At 37.9% G+C, this 26,592-nt stretch overlaps 1 protein-coding gene and 2 long non-coding RNA genes across 3 annotated transcripts in view; 2 read left to right on the forward strand and 1 right to left on the reverse strand.

Annotated features, from left to right (window-relative positions):
* LOC311077305 (protein turtle-like) overlaps positions 1 to 18,764 on the reverse strand; it is a gene marked incomplete at its 3' end in the record, with an annotated part of 53,808 nt that extends 35,044 nt beyond the window's left edge. The window contains exons 1-3 of the mRNA XM_084139125.1: positions 18,476 to 18,764; positions 8,905 to 9,249; positions 8,469 to 8,831 (exon numbers count right to left, since the gene is read on the reverse strand). Coding sequence (XP_083995251.1) covers positions 8,469 to 8,831; positions 8,905 to 9,249; positions 18,476 to 18,527 — 760 coding nt within the window. The 5' untranslated portion in view covers positions 18,528 to 18,764. The remainder of the gene's footprint in view (positions 1 to 8,468; positions 8,832 to 8,904; positions 9,250 to 18,475) is intronic.
* LOC311077304 lies at positions 15,311 to 16,259 on the forward strand. Its single transcript, XR_014604861.1, has 2 exons — positions 15,311 to 15,595; positions 15,802 to 16,259. It is a non-coding gene; the product is annotated as an uncharacterized lncRNA (long non-coding RNA).
* A 5,784-nt stretch (positions 18,765 to 24,548) lies between the features above and the next one.
* Positions 24,549 to 26,592, forward strand: LOC311077306. The gene is made up of 3 exons (XR_014604862.1): positions 24,549 to 24,715; positions 25,413 to 25,562; positions 26,560 to 26,592. It is a non-coding gene; the product is annotated as an uncharacterized lncRNA (long non-coding RNA).

Consider the following 26,592-nt stretch of genomic DNA (forward strand, 5'->3'; position numbering starts at 1 on the left):
ATACAACTTTAACATATTAGGGTGTCCTGTTACTTTATCCTCTACAGTAAAAGACCTGGGCCCGTATTCATAAAGAATCTTAATGCAAAGAGTAGCTCCTAGTGACAAAATTCTAAGAAAATTCTTAGAAATGTGGGCGTTTACTCTAAAATTTAAAGAAAAAATCCTAGTAAAGAAAAAAGTAATTCAGAAAGCATCTTAACCCTTAAAAGAGGTCTTAAGGTCAAAAGTGTTAGGAGCACGGACGAGGACTTTTAAGAGGCTTAAGAGTTTCTTTAGCAGAGGAGAAAATGGCAGAAAGACGAAGAGGGAGAAGAAATGTGTTGCAGACAATGGATGACAGTGAGTTAATAAGACGCTTTAAATTAGATCATGCAGGGATCATGTTTGTGACTGATCTTTTTAGAGACACGCTAATATCTCCAACACAGCGCAGAAATGCCATAGCGCCCGAAATGAAAGTAATCACTACATTACGATATTTGGCAACTCGGAAAATTCCATGTTTGATACATTAAAACCAACATTCAAACCACCATTTAAATAGACATGCCAACAATCAGTGTAATTAGAAAGAGTGGAACAATTTTTATCATTCTAAGCCAAGCAAATACCTTATAGGAAATCAACAGCATGGTTAATAAAATAAGGATTTATATATATATATAATGTGTGTGTGTGTGTGTGTGTGTGTGTGTGTGTGTGTGTGTGTGTGTGTGAGAACGGTCAAATAGGAAAAATTACGCATGTAATTTCAAAGTGAAGGCTTAGAATAGACCCTATACTTAAAATCACTTTTTTCCCCTTCTTGGACAACCAGCCAATCACAGTCTTCAAAAGATTGTGTCATACATAGCAACGGGGTCAACCCCGCCTTCTTACTAAGATAAAAGTTTTTGTCTTTTCCTTACTCAGAGTTGCTCTCAGATCAGTCCCGAATTGCTCTTAAGCTAAGACTCCTACGTAAAAGTTTTTAAGCTAAATTAAGAGTTTTCTGAGAGGATTCTTAGAATCTTTATGAATACGGGCCATGGGTGTTATACTAGACTGCAACCTGTCTTTTGAAAATCATATTTCATATGTTACAAAAACAGCCTTTTTCCACCTTAGAAACATTGCTAAGCTACGTAATATGCTATCTGTTTCTGATGCAGAAAAGTTAGTTCATGCATTCATGACCTCGAGACTAGATTACTGTAATGCTTTATTAGCTGGTTGTCCTGCATCCTCAATAAACAAGCTACAGTTAGTCCAGAATGCCGCCGCTAGAGTTCTTACTAGATCAAGAAAATATGATCATATAACACCAATTTTATCATCACTACATTGGCTACCTATAAAGTTCCGCATTAATTACAAGGTATTGCTACTGACTTATAAAGCCCTAAACGGCTTAGCTCCAGTCTATTTAACGGATCTTCTATCGCCCTATAATCCATCGCGCTCTTTAAGATCACTAAATTCGAGGCTTTTGGTCATATCTAGGATATCCAGATCCACCAAAGGAGGGAGATCATTTTCACATTTAGCTCCAAAACTCTGGAATAGTCTTCCAGATACTGTTCGTTGCTCAGACTCACTCTCCCAGTTTAAAACTAGATTAAAGACGCATCTCTTCAGCCAGGCATTTATATAATACTTTTAATCTGACAGGTAAATCTGACCTCTAGTTCATAAACGCCAGAGGAGAACTGGCCCCCGACTGAGCCCGGGTTCTCCCAAGGTTTTTTTCTCCATTAGGTCACCTGATGGAGTTTTTCGGTTCCTTGCCACTGTTGCCTTTGGCTTGCTCAGTTGGGGATATTTGGGGATATTTAATTGAATTAATCAATCGACGATACCATTGATCAGCATTACCAAACGTGGACGTTCCACTAGAAACAAACATTGATGTATTGTTTTAATTTATTACTGTGAAGCTGCTTTGATACAACCTATGTTGTGAAAAGCGCTATATAAATAAACTTGACTTGACTTGACTTAATGTATCAAACATGGAATTTTCCCAGTTGCCAAATATCGTAATGTAGTGATTACTTTCATTTCAGGCGCTATGGCATTTCTGTGCTGTGTCGGAGAAGTTAGCGCGTCTCTAATAAGATCAGTCACAAACATGATCCCTGCACAATCTAATCTATAGCGTCTTATTAACTCACTGTCATCCATTGTCTGCAACACATTTCTTCTCCCTCTTCGTCTTTCTGCCATTTTCTCCTCTGCTAAAGAAACTCTTAAGCCTCTTAAAAGTCCTCGTCCGTGCTCCTAACAATTTTGACCTTAAGACCTCTTTTAAGGGTTAAGATGCTTTCTGAATTACTTTTTTCTTTACTAGGAGTTTTTCTTTAATTTTAAGAGTAAACGCCCACATTTCTAAGAATTTTCTTAGAATTTTGTCACTAGGAGCTACTCTTTGCATTAAGATTCTTTATGAATACGGGCCCAGGAACTTAAATACACAGAGAAAATGAATGCAAAACAGGTGATGAAGATATTGACTAACTAGACACTGATAAAATAATAAACAAGACACAGGTGATAGAACTGAACTAATGAGGGTAACCAAGGGAACAGAATGAACTAATAAGACAAGACTAGACTAGACTAGACTAGACAGAACATATGAAAACAAACTAAAAGTCCATGAAAACGTGACAATATGCTGGGTACAATTATTAAAATAAGTTAACATCATCTCATACATCTATTTTGTAACTATTTTAAGTGTAACCATAACCATATTTTGTCATTAAACATTTTCAATTACAACTAATGTGCTAACTAGTTTTGATTTGGTATTGACTTTGAAGTGCTACATATTGCAATACAATATCGTCACTATCTACAGCAACGCTCTCCCACATATTAATCTATTGTAACTGCGCTTATTTCTGTCGTTGCTATAAGTGGCAGTGGGTGGAATAGACAAGAAATATGCAGTTTTCTACCATCTTGCCAATAACGTTTCTTTAGTCATTCTGCATTTCCTGCAGCTTAAACCACTGCAGGAATCCACCCTTACAATTATGAAATCCTACATGATTTACTTCTTTCTACATGATTTACGTAATAAAATAATCACGTCTTAATTTGGAGTAGTGGTTTATTTCTGTCTCATATTTAAAGTCATTTTGTGTTTGTGTTAATATGCTCTGGTTATGGCTATGTTTGCTGAAATGGGCTTTTACATGATTTTCCATGTTTTATGTAATTATGGACTTTTCTTTATCATCAACTGCCAGGGACTACAGATGAAAATGAGCCTGTATGACTAAATCTGGCATAATTATGATGGACACGAGTGCTCATGTTAATTAATGTGTATTGTCCCTTTTAAATAAAGAATAAAGAATGTGAAATGTGTGTGTGAATATGAAAGCTGAAAAAGATTGAGAACTGTGTGACAAGTTTTGAAAAAGCACTGAGAAATAAGTCCTAGCAATTGTATAAAAAAACAAATTACCAAAAAGATAATTGCAGAGTATCCAATGAGAAAGCAAATCATAAACATATTTAATATAATAAAAATGTATATGATAAAAAACTAAACTATATAAATATTAAAACAATATATTAAATGTTTTTAATGTTATTTGACAAGCCAAAACTGTCCTTTTAATAATTTCATGCAAGTATTATGAAAAACAGAAATGAAAGGAAGGATTAAACTGTGCTTTGTGTGTGACTGAAGTAACAGCTAACATGTCTATCGTGTCTCTCGTGAAGATCACTGTCCTAAACTGTGTGTGCTGCTATTAGCTGTGTGAACTCATCTGATCTCAGAGGAACTGACACGCTACACTCATTTCTTTGCATTTTAATGCTGTTGAGTTTTTGTCCATTAAATAAATTCATTCATTGGAATAAATCAAAATCACTTCTGTAACGGGATTAGGTGACAGCAAGTAGTATCTTCTATTTAAAGTGTAAATTGCAGGTTAAATTTTTCACGAAGATAATGCAATGTGTTTATTAACATAAAGATAAGAACCGCTCGTTTTTTATACCAAAATTCTGAATATAATATGAAAAGTTGGCACTTTTAACAGTGGTTTTAAGCACTCCTGCTCCCTTCCACTAGATGGGGCGTGACGTCATAAGAGGAACTCACTAGTAGAGTTACTGGCATAGTCAATAGTACGCTAGCAGCTATATTCGCCTTAAAAGTTGGTTGTATGTTTTATTTGATAAAAAAAACTATGGATAAAATAACTAAATTGTAAACATACTCGTGTGTGCTGACTTCAAGGGGACCATGATCCTGCCTGAAATGAGAATAAGCTATTCGCAAAACAAACGGGTTCAGGCACGTCAGATCAGCCGGTCGCAGGTCGAGCTGTTCTACTAAACTCCGAAACGCGTTCACCTCACGGCAGCACACACTCTCCACTGCTGATAGCCCACACAAACACAGTGATGGGGACATCGATCTCTCTTTTCTTTTCTGACAATAAACATCGCTAAGTAAATCGTGAGAAATTGATAAAGCGTGGATTGAGGAAGTGTATTACATGACGTTTGAGGCGTCGATGAGACTAGCGATTAGTGCCTGTGCAGTGTGTGCATCTCTAACGTTACAGCTCTGATTTGGACTGACTTACTGTAAGTAAATAATGTCTTCAGTCGTTGTCCCTCCTTGCTATTCTACATGACAGCAAGATTTTGAAAAGACTGGCTTGTGGACTGGCCTTATATTATCCGGGTTAAGTTTGCACCAGGCTAGCCTAGACTAGCTCTAATGTAGCTACTCACCAGGACACCTGGCCAACCCTCCACTTATTCTCCTCACAGGGATGGATTACTGACCGGGCCTATAGGGCCAGTGCCCAGGGGCCCTTGACTACCAGAAGCCTGGGGGGGGGGGGCTGGGATTTAATGCTGCGTGATCCAGTTTGGTTCAGAAAACCCAAGAAAGAAATGTTTATTAATGCTGTAATATATGTGTCCCGTAGCCTATACAAGGCCTCTTAAACAAGGCACTTGGACTATGAGGGCTCCCTGTAACTTCTGTTACTGTTTGGCCATATATGAATATTAAGGCCCCAAAACCTCTTATAGAACTATTGTCCCATCCTGTGTAAAAGTATATTTATTTGAACCAGTCTTTGAGCTTATTTATTTGTGTGAAAGGTATTGGAAAAATAACTATTTATTATTACACCATAACTTCCCATTTTCCCTAAGTTGAGGTGAGACACAATTTTTAAACATTGCCTAATTTTATAATCCGACAAACTGGGCCTAGAGAGAGCAATAGAGTATGTTTTAGAATAGTTATTATTTCAAATTTGAACTCTAAAAAGTAAAAATTTACACCCTTCACTGTTCAATCTACAGTTGTTTGAACAACTGAAAAATACGCACTTTCAAATAAAAAAGGCAATTAAGCAGTTTATATGGGAAATTACAGATTACTAAACCAAATTTTAGTAGCTACAGCACTTGAAACGACTGGTCCAATCTTGTCACCTTCCTAAAATAATTGCCCAAGTCATTTTTTGACAAAAGCAACGTAGGCAATTATTAGGAATGTGACGTTGTAATACCTATTTCCAATAGACTACTAGTGACGGTCAAAAGGATCCACAGGATTTTGTGAGACTATGAGAGGTGGACCCCAGTTCTTCTAGATCCGGGGGCAAGAAAAGTTTCTACATTTTAAAGTTAAATGCATTTATCTGAACAGAAATATAAGGCTTCAAACCCATGCTCAGCAGGCAGCCTATGGATATAAATCATTAGAAAGGATTGTAAAATATTGGGGGTTGTAAAAAAAAAAAACTTGCATCACAATAAGTGTATTGTGATTGTGAAAACATTTGGTGACTAAACAGAATTTCATTAAGTTTAGTAACAACATGTTACAATATTTACATCAATTAATTTGGATAAATATCAGGTAGCTAGGCCATAGCTAGGCCTACATTTCTCACTAATGCTGTAAACATGCAGCGAGTTGGAATTATTATTAAAGGTTAAAATTAACAACTCAAATATAATGCAGTTTGTATAATAAAGTTATAATATTTTTAATGACATGAGTAAAAATATAATATGTAATGCAGTTCATATATTTAGCAAAAATACTCCTCTCTATAGTTAATTTTTCTAGCTATATGCTGTGGTCATTAAATGACTTTTCTGAGGTAAAACGACATATCCCCAACTGTTTTATTGACCTATTTTCGCAGTTAAAGCACTGATTGAGTGATTACATGATACATGATACATTTCAGCAAGTTGTAGGCTACTGTACCTTCCAATATAGTTCATTCGAGTATATTTACTATTAACTAAAGAGCTTTATATCAGTTCAGGGGGAGGGGGGGGGGGGGGGGGGGGTCTTTGGAGATAAATGGCCCCAGGGCCTTTACAAGTCATAATCCGTCCCTGCCTCACACCAAGCATTAATGACTCTTTGAGTGCCATGGCTCCTGGCAATCTCCTCCCCTCTCTCACACCAGACTGGTTAAAAATTGTAGGGCTGTGGTCCATAAAGAATTTGATGGTTTTCCACATCCTCAGTCGTTCTCCAAATAGCCATAATACAGTAGGAATCTAGCAGAGTATGGGTTGCGAGTGCCTCTTATGACGTCATCTCCCAGTTACTGTAAAAACACGCTACCTTTGAAGAAACCCCAATAAATGTTATTTTAACGTATTTTAAGACAAAAATAATTAAATATATACATATAGAGCACTTTAATTTACACATTAATTGGTTGTGGTGGTTAACCTGCAATTTACACTTTAAAGGCTGATTGGCTGTTACCTGGGATGTGTCACGTCCGTTTTTCCCTTTTGTTTGCTCGTGTTGACGGTGGCTGTAGGTAAGCGTGCTATGTTTTAATAGGTGATAATTTTGGGAATTGTTGGGGTGTGCATAACTTGAAATCGTGTTTATGTTAATCATAGTGAAGCTTTATGTTTTGGTGCTGGTGCCCTTTCGTACTGCTCAGTGGATTTGATGACTGTCCGCCTCTCAGGTGTTTATTGTTAAGAGCTCGTTCTATAGGGCTGGTATGGTTGTGTGGGTTTAACATTCTCTATGCGTACTAAATAGGCATGATTCCCTGTATCCCATTGTGTTATCGGTCGGCATGACTGTGACCAATCCGTGTCTATAAAGCATGCTATCCTGATGGTAAGTGTTTAAACGCAACTATAATTGGGAGTGGGGATAGTGTTATGATTGGTAACATCTCCTTTTGTGTTCGTTATAGGATTCTCCCTCTCGCTCTATGCCGTGATTGTTTGCTGCTGTCTTCGTGCTGTTAAAGCGCTGCCGTTTATACAGCCGCGCAGATGTGATCTTCACCATTAATTATCGTGCCGTTTTTGTGCCCTGCTTCACATCTCTGGCTTGTTTGGGAGGCCTGATGAGCTCTTTTCGCTTCTATAGGAGCTAAACTGGCCTGTTTCTTTTTTTCTTTTGATTTAAACAATTTAATCTTTTTTTGTTTTGTTTTCTTTTACTTTTAATTCTGTGGACGTAAAGTTTGTCTGACTTGGTTGAATTGATTTGCTTTTTCTTTTCTTAATTTTTGTAAAACCAATTAACTGGTTATAGCTCTGGATGCATGTGATCAATCATCTATTAATGCAACTCTATTTGTGTGTGATCATCTACTGAGTTCAAGTTGTTTTGTAGTAATCTCAGGTGACCAACTATTGATCCTTCTAAGGTTTTATTGTTTTTTTCTCCTTATTTCTGTTTGTTATTGATATTCATTGTTGTGAGGACTTGCTTCATTAGTGATGTCCATATTGCCATTTCTATGTTCATTTCTATAGTTTCTTACACTTTTTTTATTTATTGCAGGAGCTGGGGTCTTACGGGTGGATTGCTCTTCCTCCTTGTGGAAGTGGTTGTTCTTTATCGTGTGCAGTGTACACTTTGAGTGTTTGATAGTGTGATTAGACTGCACAGGTGTGCGTGTGTGTGTGTGTGTTTGGACGTGTGCCTCATAAAACCGAACTCTACATTGATTCCTGTCGTTGGGAGCCTCAGCCCTGCCGGTATTATATAGTTTTTGTTTTACATACACGCATAACTGCTACATACTAAGTTGGGTTGTATTTTTTTCTTTCTTTTTTAGTTTGAAGTGGGGTTTCTAGTGTTTCTTGTTGGTTTTAGTGTCCAACATTTTAAACCATTTTTGTTTTAATAAACATTTGTATTTTTTGCTCTCTACTCACGTCTCTTGTCTAATTCTATGAGGGAACTGAACCTGTGTGCTTTACCCATTTTTTGCCCGTTGTGAGCGGAGATGGTGATTGCTTTGATCTAAAGTGAACGTTTGTGGAAGTGTGTTCAGCGCCAGTTTGTTTTGTTTGTCTATTGAAAAAGGCATAATAAAAGCACAAGTCCAAGTCAGCTGACCCTGTCTTCCTTCCTTGTTCTGAACATTACTACATGCACGTAAATAATTAACTAAATTACACTTGTGTATAAGTGTTTTATGACTCACCCAGTTGCTCCAGCTCTACAGTTGCATTGGCTGAATCTCTTCCAGCAAACACTTGACACATGTAAACCCCTTTATCCTCAGTTCTGACGCTCTTCAGTCGGACAGAGAAGTTTCCTTTGGGGATTTCATCAGTGAAGAACTCAACTCTGTCTCTGTATCGCTCGTCTGATGAATCTGGAAAAGTCTCATTGTTTTGGTAGAGCAGAACCAGAATGTCGTCTTCATTATCTTCATCGGTTTTCTTCCATGAAACCTCTTCTAAGTCTTCAGGTGTGATGTGAGAGTCTACAGAGCAGTTCAGAGTGATGTCTTCACCCACAGATGCAGATATGGACCGATCTGATCCTGAGACTAGCAAACGCTCTGAAAGAACAAACTGTGTAAATATCACATACACCCAAAGTATTTCTGAAGATCCATTTCAGTTCAGACTCACCAACATCTTTTATCTGAACCTCAGTCTCTCCAGACTCCAGCTGAGTGTGAACTGTACATGTGTATTCTCCTTTATCTTCAGCTCTCAGATTGTCCAGACGGAGGGAGAAGTTCCCATGTTTAATCTCCTCAGTAAAGAAATGAGCTCTATCCTGATAATCCTGCTGCTGTGCCTCTGGTCGACTCTCACCATCTTCATACAGATGAACTAAAGTCTCTGAGTCTGTTTTTCTCCATTCCACCTCCAGATCCTCCATTAGTAAAGGTTCATCAACATAACAGGGCAGAATCACTGAAGATCCCAGAGGAGCAACTAGAGGACCAGAGGGACCGCGCACAGTCAACCCTGAAAACAAAGAGGGAAGAAAAAAGTGAAATAAAGCTGGTTTTGTAGTCAAAAAACGATGATGACATTTTTAGCTGTCGAAATTTGCATCCCTATTTTTATGTCATGTATTGTAAAATGATGTACCTTATTTTCAAGAGAAAGCACTGAGTTCCTCCATATTTTTCTCCTTTTACTCAATGCCAAGCACATACTGCACGATTTTAGCCCAGACTTTCATTTGCCGAACATTTTGTGGAAATTGCCAACAAATGCCTAAAATCTGAGGTAAATTGGTGCTCGTTTACATGAGTGACATTCGCGTAGTGTGTGCTATCAAAGACCTATCTAAGAGAAGCTTCTAGAAGTATCTTGCTCTATGTTTACTACTAGTGTAAGCTGATGAGGTTTATTCTTCTATACTAACTTGCGTCGTAGACTATGATTCAGTAAGTATCATCATCGTACAGTCTACATACACATCGTATCTAAGTTTATTTCATGAGTACAGTGATTTGTAATGATCTAATAGGATTGCCGTAATAGTAGAGTCTGTTGCAGGCATAAGGCTGTGTCTGAGGTCAGTTGTAGTTCTTGTTCATCTCTCCTTCAGTGATTCTGCTTGTTAACAGCAGGTGTTCATCACTAATGCTCAATCCTCACTCAATTAATCACTTAATTACTGCATTAAGTCCACTCCTGAATGGTCTTAGGCCTTGTCCACACAGAGACGCTTTCCGCCGTATATGTAAAAAAAAATTGTATCGTATTGCCATGTCATCCAGTCGGCGTCATCCGGCGTTTTGGGAGCCTGAAATCGCTATTATTTGAAAGCGGATCCCAAAAGGGAAAAATCTGAAAACGACACCCTTGTGTTTCCGTGTGAACAGCCAATCTGTATATTTTGTGAAACGATGATGTCATCACCCCACGTGTCGACCCTAGTCAGACACGCTACGTCACGCATCAGCAACAACTACGACTACATGCTTGTGTTCGTGCTGCAGAAGATATATGAGCTTCTATTATTTCTTTATTCATTATTGACTTTAATGTATTTTTATTTGATTTCTTTATTTTACTTCTTTATTTATTTATATTTTCTGTCTTATGCTTGTCTGTTGTCTGATTAAGACATTTCATATTTTGTACCAGGCCATTTATGGTTGTTTATATTGTTCAATAAAGTTCTTGGTAAAAGTGAAAAAAAGAAGAAGAAGCTACTAAGCCTATTATTATTGTGTTACAGCACATAAGGTTTAAGTCTTCTCCGTCTTTAGTGTATCTCTGTGGCAGAATTACAGCGCCACATACTGGTCTGGCATGTTTACTACATTGTTTTGAGTTGGTTTCAGTGGTTTTGTGTGTATGCAGATTCTTTTTAAAATGATGCAGTGTTTACAGAATTTTCTTTTAGAACGAGGGAATAAAAAGATCGGATAGAAAACGCTCTGGCTTCGTGTGGATGTGGTCTTAGTCTTGGTTTTGACCTTGGTCTTCTTGACTACACCTCTGTCAGGTGCTGGTCATATAATTAGAATATCTTGAAAAAGTTGATTTATTTGAGTAATTCCATTCAAAATGTGAAACTTGTATATTATATTCATTCATTAATTACACACAGACTGACATATTTCAAATGTTTATTTCTTTTAATTTTGATGATTAAAACTGACAACTAATGAAAATCCAAGTATCTCAGAAAATTAGAATATTACTTAAGACCAATACAAAAAAAGGATTTTTAGAAATGCTGGCCGACTGAAAAGTATGAACATGAAAAGTATGAGCATGTACAGCACTCAATACTTAGTTGGGGCTCTTTTTGCCTGAATTACTGCAGCAATGCGACGTGGCATGGAGTCGATCAGTCTGTGGCACTGCTCAGGTGTTATGAGAGCCCAGGTTGCTCTGATAGGTGGTGATGGCGCAGTGGATAAGACACATGCCTTTGGTGTGAGAGACCCGGGTTCAAATCCACTATGAGCCACCAATGTGTCCCTGAGCAAGACACTTAACCCCTAGTTGCTCCAGAGGCGTGCGACCTCTGACATGTATAGCAATTGTAAGTCGCTTTGGATAAAAGCGTCAGCTAAATGAAATGACTGTGTGCAGGTGCCAAGTCCTGTTGGAAAATTAAATCTTAATTTAAATTAAAATTAATTAATTAAAATTAAATCTGCATCTCCATAAAGTTGGTCAGCAGCAGGAAGCATGAAGTGCTCTCAAACTTCCTGGTAGACGGCTGTGTTGACCTTGGACCTCAGAAAACACAGTGGACCAACACCAGCCGATGACATGGCTCCCCAAACCATCACTGACTGTGGAAACTTCACACTGGACTTCAAGCATCTTGGATTGTGTGCCTCTCCATTCTTCCTCCAGATTCTGGGACCTTGGTTTCCAAATGAGATGCAAAATTTGCTCTCATCAGAAAAGAGGACTTTGGTCCACTGTGCTTTATTAAATCCAGAGTCAACGCAGCCGTCTACCAGGACATTTCCAGAGCACTTCATGCTTCCTTCATTTTCCAGCAGGATTTGTACTGGCCCACACTGCCAAAAGAACAGTTTGTCTACACAGTTTGGATTCAGAGCAGGGTATTCTACAGAAATGGCTAACTGCTACCTTACAGAGAACATTAAGAGTAAGTTGGACAAGGGTAATGTTGTGGGAGCTGTGTTTATAGACCTAAAAAAGGCATTTGACACCGTGAACCACAACATACTCTTGAATAAACTTACCACCTCAACTTCTCTGAACATGCTATCGGCTGGTTTGCATCATATCTGGAGCATAGAGAGCAACGTGTTAAAATAAACACTGAACTCTCAACATCATTACAATCCACAATGGGTATTCCACAGGGCTCCATTTTGGGGCCTCTGCTCTTTAGTTTGTATATAAACGACTTACCTACATGCTGTCAGTCAGCCAACTGCCAAATGTACTGTATGCTGACGATACAGTAATTTATGCATCAGCTAGGACACCAACTATAGTAGCAGAGACCCTGACCAAGGAAATGGAGGGTATATCCCAGTGGGATAATTTTAATATCAAAAATTTTTAGGTATTATTCTGGACTCCCAACTCAAATTCAATAAACACATTAACAAACTCTGTAAGACTGTCCGGACAAACCTATACTGTTTAAGAATGATTAGGCATCATCAAAGCAGCTTTGCTGTTTTTTCATGCTATAAGTTTTTCAGTGATAGGGACCCATTTTTGGAATGATTTACCAACAGAAATAAAAACAGAAACCGACCTGAAAACATTCAATAGAAAGGTGAAACACTGGCTGAAAGAAAGTCAAATATGTGGACATTGAGTCATTTTTGTTGTAATGTATTGTCTGTGCTGGATGTGATGTGTTGTTTTGTGTAATGTGGTCGGGATTGTGTAAAATGTTAATGTTAGTGTTTATAATATTTGTCGCATGATTGTGTAATTTGCAAATTGCAAATTAGCCTATCGGCTAGAAAACTTTTATGCAACACATTTACACAATTTGTTATGGCTTTGCCTATGATAATTATGTATGTAATAATGTGCGCTGCATAACTATAAACTAATACATTTTTTTTTTTTTTTAAACTTGGTTCAATGACCATGGTATTACTGTGTAATTACTGTGTGATTTCATGTAATATTCTAATTTTCTGGGATTTTGATTTTGTGGGTTTCATAAGATGTAAGCCATAATCATCAAAATTATAACAAATAAAGGCTTGAAATATCTCACTTTGCATGTTATGAGTCTATATAATATATTAGTTTCACCTGTTAAGTTGAATTCTTGAAATAAATCAACTTTTTGATGATATTGTAATTATATGACCAGCACCTGTATTATCTCAAACAATGGGTCTCAATCTCTAATACGTATTCATACACACAAGGAAGGAGAGGAGGAGGACTGGGAATGATCTGCCTCAGCCCCAAATAGTTTTAAATTAAATGGACAAATTCCCATGGTTATCTGTGTCAAATTACATTCTAGATATATATATATATTAGGGGTGCAACGGTACAGATAGCCCACGGTACGGTCCGTACCTCGGTTTTTGGGCCACGGTCTCGGTTCGGTTTCGGTACGTGTTTTGTGCAGAAAGAGACTGCTATTTCATCCCAAAAATATGTTTTATTTTTCTTATGAGCATAAACAGAATGTCACAGTAGGAAGAACATCAATGTATGGAATAAATTAACACTCTAGTCTGTACTGAACAACACTAAGTAATACAAGCTCTTCAACTATCACTTATATGAAATACAAAATGTAAACAAACACACTTCAAAATATTGAAGTGGATCCCAATTCCAAACCTTGATAACTGGTATATGAAGTGATCAATGTGAAAGAAAAAGTGCACTTTTACCTTTAACAAACATAAATTAGCTTGTGCTTTGAATAAAATAAAAAAAACAGAGCAAAATAATATAATAAAAAAAATACTGCATTCAGGATACAAAGTGCAATGTTATTTACTCATCCACTATTGAGAGATTCTTGTGCAAAAAGATGAGTCTATCAACACTGTCTGGTGCAAGGCGAGACCGGTTGGCACTAACGACGATGTCCCCAGCAGTGGAGAACAACCTTTCAGAATGCCGCAAGCGCACCGTAGGTCACGTGACAAGAACCAACCAGAGCGCAGCTGATGGTTGCTTTAGCAACGACAGACGCCTCCGGAGCGCAACCGCCCTAGCGCTTTGGAAAAAGGAGAACGCGGCGCGCTTAGCGTTTTCTACGCGTTTTTAGGCGCGATATGTGAACGGCGCCTAAAGCAAAAACTAAAAGGATCAGCGCGAACTCAATGGCAAAACCGAAGTACCGCGGGACACGAGGGTAGATTGTCCCGTGCAGGGCTGACCGAACGGTCCGGTATTTTACCGTGTACCGTTGCATCCCTAATATATATATATATATATATATATATATATATATATATATATATATATATATATATATTAGAGGTGGGCATAGATTAATTTTTTTAATCTAGATTAATCTAGATTAATTTTGAAATTAATCTAGATTAATCTAGATTAAAATGGCTCATTTGAATTCTGCCGAAGGCATTCAGAATATGTGTGCTACCCAAATAAGGACTATAAAAGTAAGTCTTTGAGAACGGGTTTCTCAAGCCAGGTGGCGCATTAGACCAGGTGCTCATCTCCTGTTTCCAAAATGCATCACAAACTGCTTGAGAAAGCTGTTCTACTCATAGACTGTAAAAGGTTACTACTGTACTGTTACTGTCCGTAGGCAACATTAGGTAGGCCTATGTTATTATCAACTACTATAGGCTATCAATTAGGGATGGGCGATATGGCCTAAAATCCATATTGTGATATACATTGCAGCCTCTTGCGATAACGATATTATAATAAAACCATTTCAGAACAGGTTACACAGACCCTGCTAAACAACTGCTAAATGTTTTTTTTTTTTTTTTTTTTTTTTTTTTTTTGAAAGGGTGTATGTAGTTTTGAGAACATATATTGTGCAAAACTGTAAGTATACAACATAATTTTGCAGATAAATAAAATTTAAGTACACTAGCTGCAGAGACTTAAGTAGGTCTAATGTTTATTATGGCTTGGAGCTTATGAAACCCCAAATTTAAAATTAGAATATTGTCTAACTGACGTCTTTTCAGTTAAAAAGAAACACAACAACGATTCTTAAAATTGGGCGCTTTTAATAAAAAGAGATTATGTGCTACACCACTCACTAAGATATATTGGGAATAATACGCGCGCGCTGGTATTCAGTGATATGTTTCGTTTTGAATTTGAGGTGGTAGAACGGATTAGTCGTGTGTTAACTTACCGAACTGTTACCCCACACAGTCTACGTCGGACGGCTTAAATCCGAACCAAGTCCAAATAAGGGTTGCACCGATCTTTTTCACCAGCTTTCACTTTCAGCCGTGTTTACTTAAGATGACGACGAATATGATGCGTTGCAGCCGGGTGTACCTCGCGGCCGCGGGTAGATTGCGTCATCATAGCTTGTGTAGCTTGAGCCAGCTCCCAACGCTCCCAACCCAACTTGGAGAATAGATTAACCCTCTATTGCATAGCGTTGCCATATGGCAACAATTACTTTATCTTAATTTTTTTTTAAAGCTGTGATATAAAATCTATGTTTTTACAGTTAGTTGTGAAAAGGGGGCTTTAACTTTTAAGAAAATACAATTTATGAGGTCACATGACCAGGATATCCTGTTTGCCAGTCCTTTTTGCTCATGGACATTGACATGCAAACATCACTGTCTGGGGCTCCTGAAGATAGCCTTTTATTCAGAATTTTGGAAAATTTTCATCAAATAAAAAAATTAAATCAGTATCTGGGGTAAGTAAACTTGAATTTTTTAACATTAAATTCAGTTTTGATTTTATAAGTTTTTTGTAATATGCTAAAATACATTTGTTGCCATATGGCAACTATATGCAAATATGGAAACGTCCTGGTGCATTCAACCTAATGGAGTCCCATTGACTTACATAGCATGAAACTACTCTGAGACTATGTTTACAACTTTTGCTTATATTTTAAAGGTAAAAACATTAGACCTTCACAAGCTGTTGTGGTGGGGAAAAATAAAAGAGGGCCCCAAAGCTTTGTCCCGCCAGATCCTGTCCGCAGAGACCGCACAGACCACTGGCCCTTGCATGCATCTGAGAAGGGCAGATGCAAAATGCCAGGATGCAAGGGCATTGTAAGAAGCAAGTGCTCCAAGTGTTTAGTTTTCCTCTGCTTCACTGACTTTCACAAGTCATGAAGAGAATTAAATGAAATGAAACAGCAAAAAAAATGACTAAATGAAATGAAACGAATGAATAGTGTATTTCAGTGAGACAGGTTCCAGGTTCCTGGTTATTATTACCAGACATTTCAGATAACTGTTGAAATTATATAATGTTTTTACTGTATAAATGTTTGTTTAAACATTTCACTAAGTATGAGATGGATTTGTTGAGTCTTGTTTTAAATAAAATTAGTTTTTTTAATTTTTTTTGATTTTATGGTACTTTCCACGATTGCATATTGTTGCCATATGGCAACAATTTACCAACGACCCCCCTTTAAACTTTTTTTTAGATTTTTTTTTATATATATCTGTTATTTAGCTCATGTTAAGTAATAAAAACATGCACAACATTTTTTACAATGTCTAATTAATAATGCGTGCAATAGAGGGTTAACGGCGATATTTTTTTTATCGCGCGATAAGAGTCTCGTGTTAACGCAGCGCGTTAACGCCGATAACGGCCCACCACTAATATATATATATATATATATATATATATATATATATATATATATATATATATATATATATATATATATATTTATTTATTTTATTTTTTTTACATTTCACAAGCAAATGTTGTTTATGAATCATTGACAGAAATTCTTTCACTTTCATTGTTGTAGAAAAACAGGTTGTAAACACAGGGTCAAATCAGGTAACCAGGAAATATAACCTGAGAAAAAATAATGAAGTACAACAGACTGACACACCTCAACAGACACCAAACAAACCTTAACCTTAACCAACCTTAGCTAATGTTTATCAAATGTAACCATCCTGTATTTGAGCTTGTTTTTTATCTAGATTCCAGCTCTGCTCACGCTGGACCTTCAGCTTCAAGAGGTGCATCATGGGAAGCATTTAAACACAGCTTCTTTTTTTTATTAAAATTTAAAAAAAAAATTATTGCAAAAAGAAATGCATATTTGTGCCTTTTAATTTTGTGCCTTTTCACCAGCATTAGGTTAAAGAGAAAAAAAGTATAACCATCATACATGAATGACAACCACAAATATAAACATAAGCAGATCCATGTTCAGTTATGATAAATTATCATAATCTCTTGACTCGTCAAGTCATACATGTTTTATAAGAGATAATTCTGGTGCATTCAGACATGTTGAAGCCTGTTTTACTTTACTGTGAAACTGCAATAATAGGCAAACCGGTTCTGATTAAGTTGGAAAAACATCACCATAAAAAAAATGCAAAGCATCTCTAAAGGAAGTAATGCAGAGTCGGCACCAGAACATATGAGCTATATCTATTAAAATTGCATTCTGGCTTCCCCTTCAGTTAAAATCATGTTCACTTAAATAAAATATTAAAATATATGTGTAGCAGGTGTGCATTAAAAACATTTATTTTGTGATTCCACTTGCCATGACCATTGTTGGGTTTTCCTCATTCTTCCCAGTCTGTGTGAGTATTCACAGCGGTGGGTTTAGTTTACGTGCTGATTTGATAAGGGCCGTATTTATTGTCACTGATTGTTTGTTATACTTGTATAATTGTGACTTTAAGTCCCCCTGTGATTGACACACATGTTTCATTAAGTATTTTCTTTCTTTAAGTGGTTTTCTTTATGTTGATTTGATCCTTTATCAAGTCTTTATCGTGTCGTGCATTGCTGCTCACACTGCTCTCAGTGCTACACGAGTCCTCATAATCTTTCACACTTACATCAAATTAAACAGAGTAAAGATTATGCGTATTTATTATACTGCACGAGTCCTCATAACCTGTTTGTTACCCCAGATGTGATGAAGGAGGATTGAAGGGACACATTTCAGCATTCAAGAGTGATTCTGAGTAGACACAACGCAGATAACACACCACTACATATATGGACGACTACACTGTGAAAAATCATTCAAAAAAACACTCTCTATATATATCAACTTAAATAAATAAATCAGAATTAAAGCTGTAGGTACAAATCTCATAATCATCATCATCATCATCATCATCGTCATCTTAAAGAAAATCAACCAACAAAACTACTGAAAGCTTAAGACATCAAGCAAAGTCATGTTGAAAATGACAAGGAAAAAGAGGAATTCATCTAAATGTGCTCTTAATATTTACTAATTATCACACATGCATTGCTTTTACACACTATTGAAGGAGAACACATTATGATGCTTTTTCTTCACTATCAGGTAAACGTAATACATTTTAAAAGAAAATAAATGAAATAATTTGTAAATAAATCCATATGTAGGCACAAACTCATTTCAAGCGTTTTAGCAGAAGCCTCTACCAGCAAAACTGATTTTTAAGATCATGAGCAACATAAATTCAGTCAAATGTGTGCAAAACTGATACTGTAAATTTGTAGATATTTTAAATAGGACATAATAAACAATCTGCCTTGCCGCAGACTTAACTTGAAGAGAGAAAAACAGTGCACATACCATCTGATATAACTGGAATCACAGTCAGAGAAATGAACATAAGCAGGTCCATGTTCAGCTGAAGTTATGATCATCTCTCTGGATCGTCAAAGTGAAATCTGTGAGTGATCTGGCGCATGAAGGCGGTGTGTTTAAACTTGTATAGTTTTCTTCCGTGTGTTTGACAAAGAAATTTGAAACTGCAGCTCGTCCAGATAAACCGGTTCTGATTAGAAAGTGAAAATAAAAAGCATCTGTAAAGGCGGTGTAAGAACTGATTTTCCTGCTAAGGCCAAACTCACCCTGCAATAAAGCCATAAAACACACCCTGGACTGAAGATAGCAAAGACAGATCACATGACACTCCTGTCCCTCTCTCCCTCCTCCCTTCCCCTTCTCGTGACTAAAGTCACCAAAACTTCACTTAGAATGTCTATATATCACATAATGTATCTTGTGAATCTATTGTTTTTCCTTTTCATGTTTGGTATCATATTAAGCGTCTCAGTGCGATTGGTAAAATGGTCTTAATTTCATTGCAGTCATTGGTTTAATGAGAAAGATTGAGAACTTAGGAGAATCCTGTTCTCCTCTCTGGGTGAGATCTCTTCAAGATATCTTCCGAAACCAGGTGCTCCCCCCCTGGGGTACATGAACTGACCCAAAACAACCCTAAACAATATTGGTATAACCCTTTTGTTCTGGTCTGGGTATTTAAGGCTAGGTGACAGAGCAGTCTTTGGGACCCTTTACCAGGAACATCCCCCATACAGTGATGTTTCAGTGTTCTCCTGTTGGAAAATACTCACACACCACTGTGTGTCTCTGTCAGGAATGCATTGCTTGCTTTTAGAGTAATCTTTGAGTAATTGATGTCATGTATTTATTATTTCTGAATGGGCTTTTAATCACTTGTGTTATTGGCATGATACATTTTACCAGACAAATAAATGTTACATCTTGATTTATTCTGCATTCTTCTGAAATCATTATTACTAGTAGATTAAAGTGCAGTCTGGTGTTTCCGCAAATCTTTGTCCAGGATAGATCAAACCGAAGGCACTAATGAATGGAGCATGGGCAGGACCTTGTACTGATATGCTCGACCCTCGAACGCAAAAGTGCAAAGTGAGACATGAAAGTACGCGTCCTTCAGGTCGATCGCTGCAAACCAATCTCTGGGACGGACGCATTCTCTGCGTCTCTGCGTGAGCATTTTAAACGGTAGCTTGTGAAGGCTCCGATTCAAAACTCGCAGATCCAAGATCGGTCGTGACCCACCAGCTTTCTTGGGTACAATGAAGTAGGGACTGTAGTGTCCTGACCTCATTTCGGCTGGAGAGACTAATGCGCATGCGCACTTCCTCAGGTACGGTGTCTTGTAGTGTCCATACAGTACACAAACACGATCATTCACCAGAATAATCTACAAATAGCATTTGAAGAGAATGACTTACAGTCATAAAACCAACTGTAAAGTGTTCATGTAGGTGCCAGACATGATGCACACTTTTAGATTTTTGATATTTAATCATGTGTAGGCTTACATATTGCTATTTTTTTTCAGTACCACACACTTCAAAAAGTGTGCATCATGACACCTACATGAACACTAGTTGTATGACTGTAAGTCATTCTCTTCAAATGCTATTGAAGTTAGAAACGTGTGTACCAATGTCGTATGTAACTTTAGAGACGGTCCCTCAAAGTGCGAATATCCAGTGTCAGGCGAACTTATGCCAGTATATCACTGGGAAACGCTTAGCGTGAAACTTTGCACGTTACGTTCATATGCTGGTCCATCTGCTTGCCTGTAGCCTATTAATATAGCCTACATCCCCAATGTAGTGCAGCACAGCGCCTCAATATAAAGTTAAAGGTTCTCTAAGCGATGTCGGGAGTCGTTACTTCTTGTTGACATTCGAATTGTTGTCAAGCAAAACGGAGGCTAGCTAGACCCTCCCTCCTCTTCATCCCGTCTCCTCCCTCCCTCCTCCCCTCCCTTCCCTTCCCTTCCCCTCCCTTCCGGCATAAAGGAAAGTCAAAGTAGTCACTACAAAGTTAAGTTTTACTGATACTTCATTCAATGTGTAATGTCGCCAAGTTAGATAAATGCTTTTATATATTGCAGAACAGAATACAGAAAAAGAGAAACACTATCTTAAAATCGTTTTGCCACCTGAGGTTATAACTATATGTTAGCTCCCATACAAGGACGCAATGATAGCAAGATAACGTTAGCTTCGCGTTTCCCAGTGAGCATAAACAACGGCGGCGTCGTAAACAAATTTAGTCAAAGTTGTCAATAGCCTATAAATGAACATTCAAATTCATAACAAACAGTGGAGGAAAACAACCGTTAACTTACACAAATTGTCGCCCTACTGTGAATTTGCTTGATCATTTACAATAGAGATTGATCGCTGCTAGAAACATACATGTTGTATTCACCAAAGTTAATGCTGACTGCATAGATCTAGCTAATTACATCCTTGTGTTGGTTTGGCGAACATGAACGTCAGTTTAGAAAGAAAAGTGGATTTACCTGTTCTGCAAAAACAGAGCAACTGAATGTCGGATAGTAGCTAATCCCTTCTGCCGGCGGAGTTCTCGCCACCTTTCAAAGGTTTTTCCGATGTAAATTCGGGACTTCGCGCGTTCCTTATCCTTGTCCCTCTTGCAAGTTGTTCTGTTCATCGGAACGTCGTCTCTTTGGTCGTGTGTCGGCCATAAAACTTCCCTCTTCATGCTTCTCTCTCCTCCACACCCCCTTCATGTGTACGCGCACAACCCCCCAGACCCCACCCTCAAATACTGCTTGCCAGTGATTGGCTGGAACTCTGTTTATTATGTTTCATGGTGCAGGTGAGCCCAGTTTGTTTTTGTTGCCGTTTGTGGAGCCTGTGGTGTCTAGAGAGACCGCGTTTTTTTACAGTGTGTTCAGGGGACAGACAGCTAGCGGATAGTGAGGAGATGTTTGCTGTATGTGACAAAAAATGTTTTGGCCTAAAAAATGCGTGACATGACTTAGAGCACCTTTAAGAAAACTAAACAGCCGAGAAAGATATATGTCTACTACCTCAGATTTAACATTTGATCTGTACATCAGCATCGGGGAATAACATAATCTCGGTCATGACAGAGAAAGCTGTGCAGAACTTACATGTACAAAAGTAACAGTCAAGACTTCAATGTAAACACAGCTTTTGTGTCTTTATCAGCTTTTCCATATGATAATCATAACAATTCATCACCCTGATAATAATCACAAATAGCCTAGGCCTTCTGCTCGCTCCATTTCTGTAAATCAACGAATGAATGAGTCTCTTATCTGTTGCTCTATAGCAGTGGTTCCCAAACCTGTCCTGGAGGACCACCAACACTGCACGTTTTCTTTATCTCCCTAATCAAGCACACCTGATTCAACTCATCAGCTCATTATCACATGGGTTAATGAGCTGATGAGTTGAATCAGGTGTATTTGATCAGGGAGATAAAGAAAACGTGCAGTGTTGGTGGTCCTCCAGGACAGGTTTGGGAACCACTGCTCTATAGTTTCCTTCGTCAACAGCCGCTTGCTCCCCCTGCTGGTGAGGCCAACTAACAGCTATGGAGATCATCAATCGGCAATCTACTGATATTCCTGCCGTTCCCGGATGTCAAATGTTGAATTTTCTGTCGAATTTGAACCACTGAATTTGTAAAGCGAAATAAAATGGACCGAAAGTTGCCCGTCGAATATTATAGGTTGTATTTTTAAACAGATCTGAAAGGTGAATATGGATTATTGAATTTTTAATAATGAAAACACGTGTAAAATGTTTTGAATTGGAATATTCACAGCTTAAATATACAACCATGTTGAATTTCAGCCTATAAAAATGCAAGCCCTGAAAATACAATGCTTTTAAATGCAAGCATGGTTAATGCAATGCCTATTTTTTCAAGTAGTGCAATTCAACAAGCTTTTTTGTAAAAAAAGCCAATCACTGGCAAGCAGTATTTGAGGGTGGGGTCTGGGGGGTTGTGCGCGTACACATGAAGGGGGTGTGGAGGAGAGAGAAGCATGAAGAGGGAAGTTTTATGGCCGACACACGACCAAAGAGACGACGTTCCGATGAACAGAACAACTTGCAAGAGGGACAAGGATAAGGAACGCGCGAAGTCCCGAATTTACATCGGAAAAACCTTTGAAAGGTGGCGAGAACTCCGCCGGCAGAAGGGATTAGCTACTATCCGACATTCAGTTGCTCTGTTTTTGCAGAACAGGTAAATCCACTTTTCTTTCTAAACTGACGTTCATGTTCGCCAAACCAACACAAGGATGTAATTAGCTAGATCTATGCAGTCAGCATTAACTTTGGTGAATACAACATGTATGTTTCTAGCAGCGATCAATCTCTATTGTAAATGATCAAGCAAATTCACAGTAGGGCGACAATTTGTGTAAGTTAACGGTTGTTTTCATCCACTGTTTGTTATGAATTTGAATGTTCATTTATAGGCTATTGACAACTTTGACTAAATTTGTTTACGACGCCGCCGTTGTTTATGCTCACTGGGAAACGCGAAGCTAACGTTATCTTGCTATCATTGCGTCCTTGTATGGGAGCTAACATATAGTTATAACCTCAGGTGGCAAAACGATTTTAAGATAGTGTTTCTCTTTTTCTGTATTCTGTTCTGCAATATATAAAAGCATTTATCTAACTTGGCGACATTACACATTGAATGAAGTATCAGTAAAACTTAACTTTGTAGTGACTACTTTGACTTTCCTTTATGCCGGAAGGGAGGGGAAGGGAAGGGAAGGGAGGGGAGGAGGGAGGGAGGAGACGGGATGAAGAGGAGGGAGGGTCTAGCTAGCCTCCGTTTTGCTTGACAACAATTCGAATGTCAACAAGAAGTAACGACTCCCGACATCGCTTCCCAGCAAACATGCCAGTGTGGGCCCACTGTGGGTAAGTGTGGGTTTTGTGTGGGACAGTGTGGGCAAGGGCAAACCCTTTCGGGCCCCATTAGGATTTACTGTGGGCAACCCACTGTGGGACTGCCCACAGAAAACCCACACGGGCCCCCAGTGGGTTAGCCCATGCGGGGCCCATAGCAGTTTTACCCATTTGGGCCCCCATTAGGATTTACTGTGGGCAACCCACTCTGGGACTGCCCACAGAAAAACCCACACGGGCCCCCAGTGGGTTAGCCCATGCGGGGCCCATAGCAGTTTTACCCATTTGGGCCCCCATTAGGATTTACTGTGGGCAACCCACTCTGGGACTGCCCACAGAAAACCCACACGGGCCCCCAGTGGGTTAGCCCATGCGGGGCCCATAGCAGTTTTACCCATTTGGGCCCCCATTACGATTCAGGGCCCATAGCTGTTTTTCACTGTGGGGCCACCATGAGGGTTTACTGTGGGCAACCCACCATAACAGTACAGTTAAATCATTGCTTTAAGATTAGAAGCTCAGGGTTAATCAAACTATTTTAACAATCCTGTAAAATGTCATAAATGTTATTTCATTCAACAGTCAATCCCATACTTAACTAAAACTGCACACAGTCAACAAGATAGCAAGACGAGTACTATCTTTACCTGTTTGCTTGTTGCAGCTATTCCCAGACAGACTGATAAAGTCAGACAGACCACCCAGTTAACACAGAACATTCCCCTAACATTAGTTTTTGGTTATTTTTTTTTTGGGGAACCAAATACTAACGTTAGGGGAATATTCTTTTTTGGTTTTATTTTTATGTAACCATAAAATAATGTTCCCAGAACGTTGCTGGGTGGTTACTTTTAAATAACCTAAAAATAACTTATAGAGAACGTTTCCTAATGGTTATTTTTAAGTTATTATTTTGCAACCATAAAACAACGTTCCCAGAACGTTGCAGGGTGGTTATTTTTTGAATAACCTTAAAGTAACTTATAGAGAACGTTCCCTAATGGATATTTTTAAGTTATTATGTTGCATAATTGATCTCACTGAGGTTATAATTAAACAGGTTTTATTAAAATAGGAACAAATGGAACAAACCAAAGTTTTAAAGATATTTTATCTGATTATCAAATAATTCCCTCCATCAATTCTGTTTATGTAAATGCTGCGTGACTTTTACGTGTTTTAATGGGCGCTCGCGCTGAACATTCGAGCCGCATTTGAACTGGAGCGGAGGCCGTTACCATGGAAACGGGACAACAGCTCAACTGACACAAGCAGGAACTCCGTCTCTCACTGTTGTTTTCACTACTTTCAGGTAAGTTTAGTCCCCAAACTTACACAAATAGTACATACAAATGCTTTTGACACATTATTTCATGTAAATGACACGCTTCCGTTGAATATTTACTTTATAGAAATGATTTAGTGTCTTCAGGAAAAGTCCGCTAGCATCTCATCCGTTAAGTTAACAGTAGCAGCTAACTGTATAGCTAGAGGCAGGTTAACTTGTGCTGTAATTTAGGCTTTTAATCACATTGTATGTGTACAGTATATGAGAGATTTTGATAGTATTGTAAAGGTTTTGCTGGCAATTTCCAAATGTGTGAATGAAAGTAAACTAATTTATTTAACTTAAAAATATTCACTGGACGGTTAATTCATTGATTTCACGTGATGTCACATGACTCGCACCATTATAGGAACGCCCACCTGGAGGGCAAATGAAAGGAGTGCTATAATGCCATTTGTGCCTAGTATTAACATGAATATACAATACAGTAGCCTAGTTTGAACCAGTTTAGGATTCCTATTAATTCATTTTATACTCGTATGGCCAACTCTCTCATTATTAATAAATGGTAACACTTTATAATAAGGTTTCATTTTGTTAGCTTTAGTTAACATGAACCAACAATTAGTGAACAATTACTTCTACAGCATTTATTAATCTTAAAGTTAAGATTAACATTAAATACTGTATTTGAAATGTTGTTTGTCCTCTCTCTTTTCAGTATTTATTGCAGTCTAATCCTGATTGCAGAATTGAGCTCCAACCCCAGTTAAGCAGACCTGAACCAGTTGATCGAGGTCTTCAGGATCAGCAGACACTACAGACAGGCTGGAGCTGAACTCCTCCATGACCAGGACTGGACACCACTGCTGTAAGTGATCGATCTAGTCATGTTCAGAACATTTTGCAGGGGACCTCAGCTCTGGCCCTTGAGGACCACTGTCCTGCAGACTTTAGCACCAACCCTGGTCCAGCACACCTGAACAAGCTAATCGAGCTCTTTTGGTTAAAAGAGCAAGTGAGATTGATCAGGTCTGGACATAAACTGCAAGACAGTGCACTTCGAGGACCAGAGATTGACTATTAATTAGTCAATAATCACTGATGAAAAAATAATCATTTTTATTTGTATAGATTTATGTAACATTTGACTAATATTCAGTTGTCTTCTCTCTTTTTTCCTTAATTGTGATGTGTGTCAAACAGCTAAATAATAATCCCAAAAGAGCCACTCAGGCACAGGTCACTCTTTTTCTGTGTATGTACTCATTTGACCGTCAGACACATTCCCTCTATTTTTTTTTATAAAAATAACATTCAGGCTGCAAGTTAAATCTATCAATGATTTATTGATAAAGACATTAAAAGGATTGTTCTTCATGTTGTTCCAAACATGTATTATTTACTTTTTTCTGTGGAATGCAAAAGAAGATATTTTGAATTATGTTTAATCTGTTTTGTTCATACAATGAAAATCCCATTGGATCCCATTGACTTTTTGAGTCATTTTTCAAAATATCATCTTCCACAGAAGAAATCATGCAGGTTTGGAATGACATGAGTGTGAGTACAAGTTGAAAAAATTATTCTTTACATTGTGTTGATAATTTTAGTAAACTGTTCTCATGCTCTTATTTCATCATGCCCTCAATTAGTTCACTCTCTGTATGTTTCTCTTTCAACACCACCGCCTAAATTTGTTTTTAATAATAATAAACAACACCTGTAACTATTTTTCCAGAACTCAAATTATTCTCAGGTTTCTCCAGTCATATATAAATTACACTTGGAACAACCCTTGTTTTTGTTTTTTTGTAAAAAAAAATTATGTTAACATTTCAATTGTTGTTGTTTTTTTCTCACTTTAGAGAAAAAACTGACACAAAAAAGCAGCCAGGCCT

This window comes from Abramis brama (assembly GCF_963993115.1).
Source record: "Abramis brama genome assembly, contig: SCAFFOLD_112, whole genome shotgun sequence".
In the NCBI taxonomy this organism is placed as follows: domain Eukaryota; kingdom Metazoa; phylum Chordata; class Actinopteri; order Cypriniformes; family Leuciscidae; genus Abramis; species Abramis brama.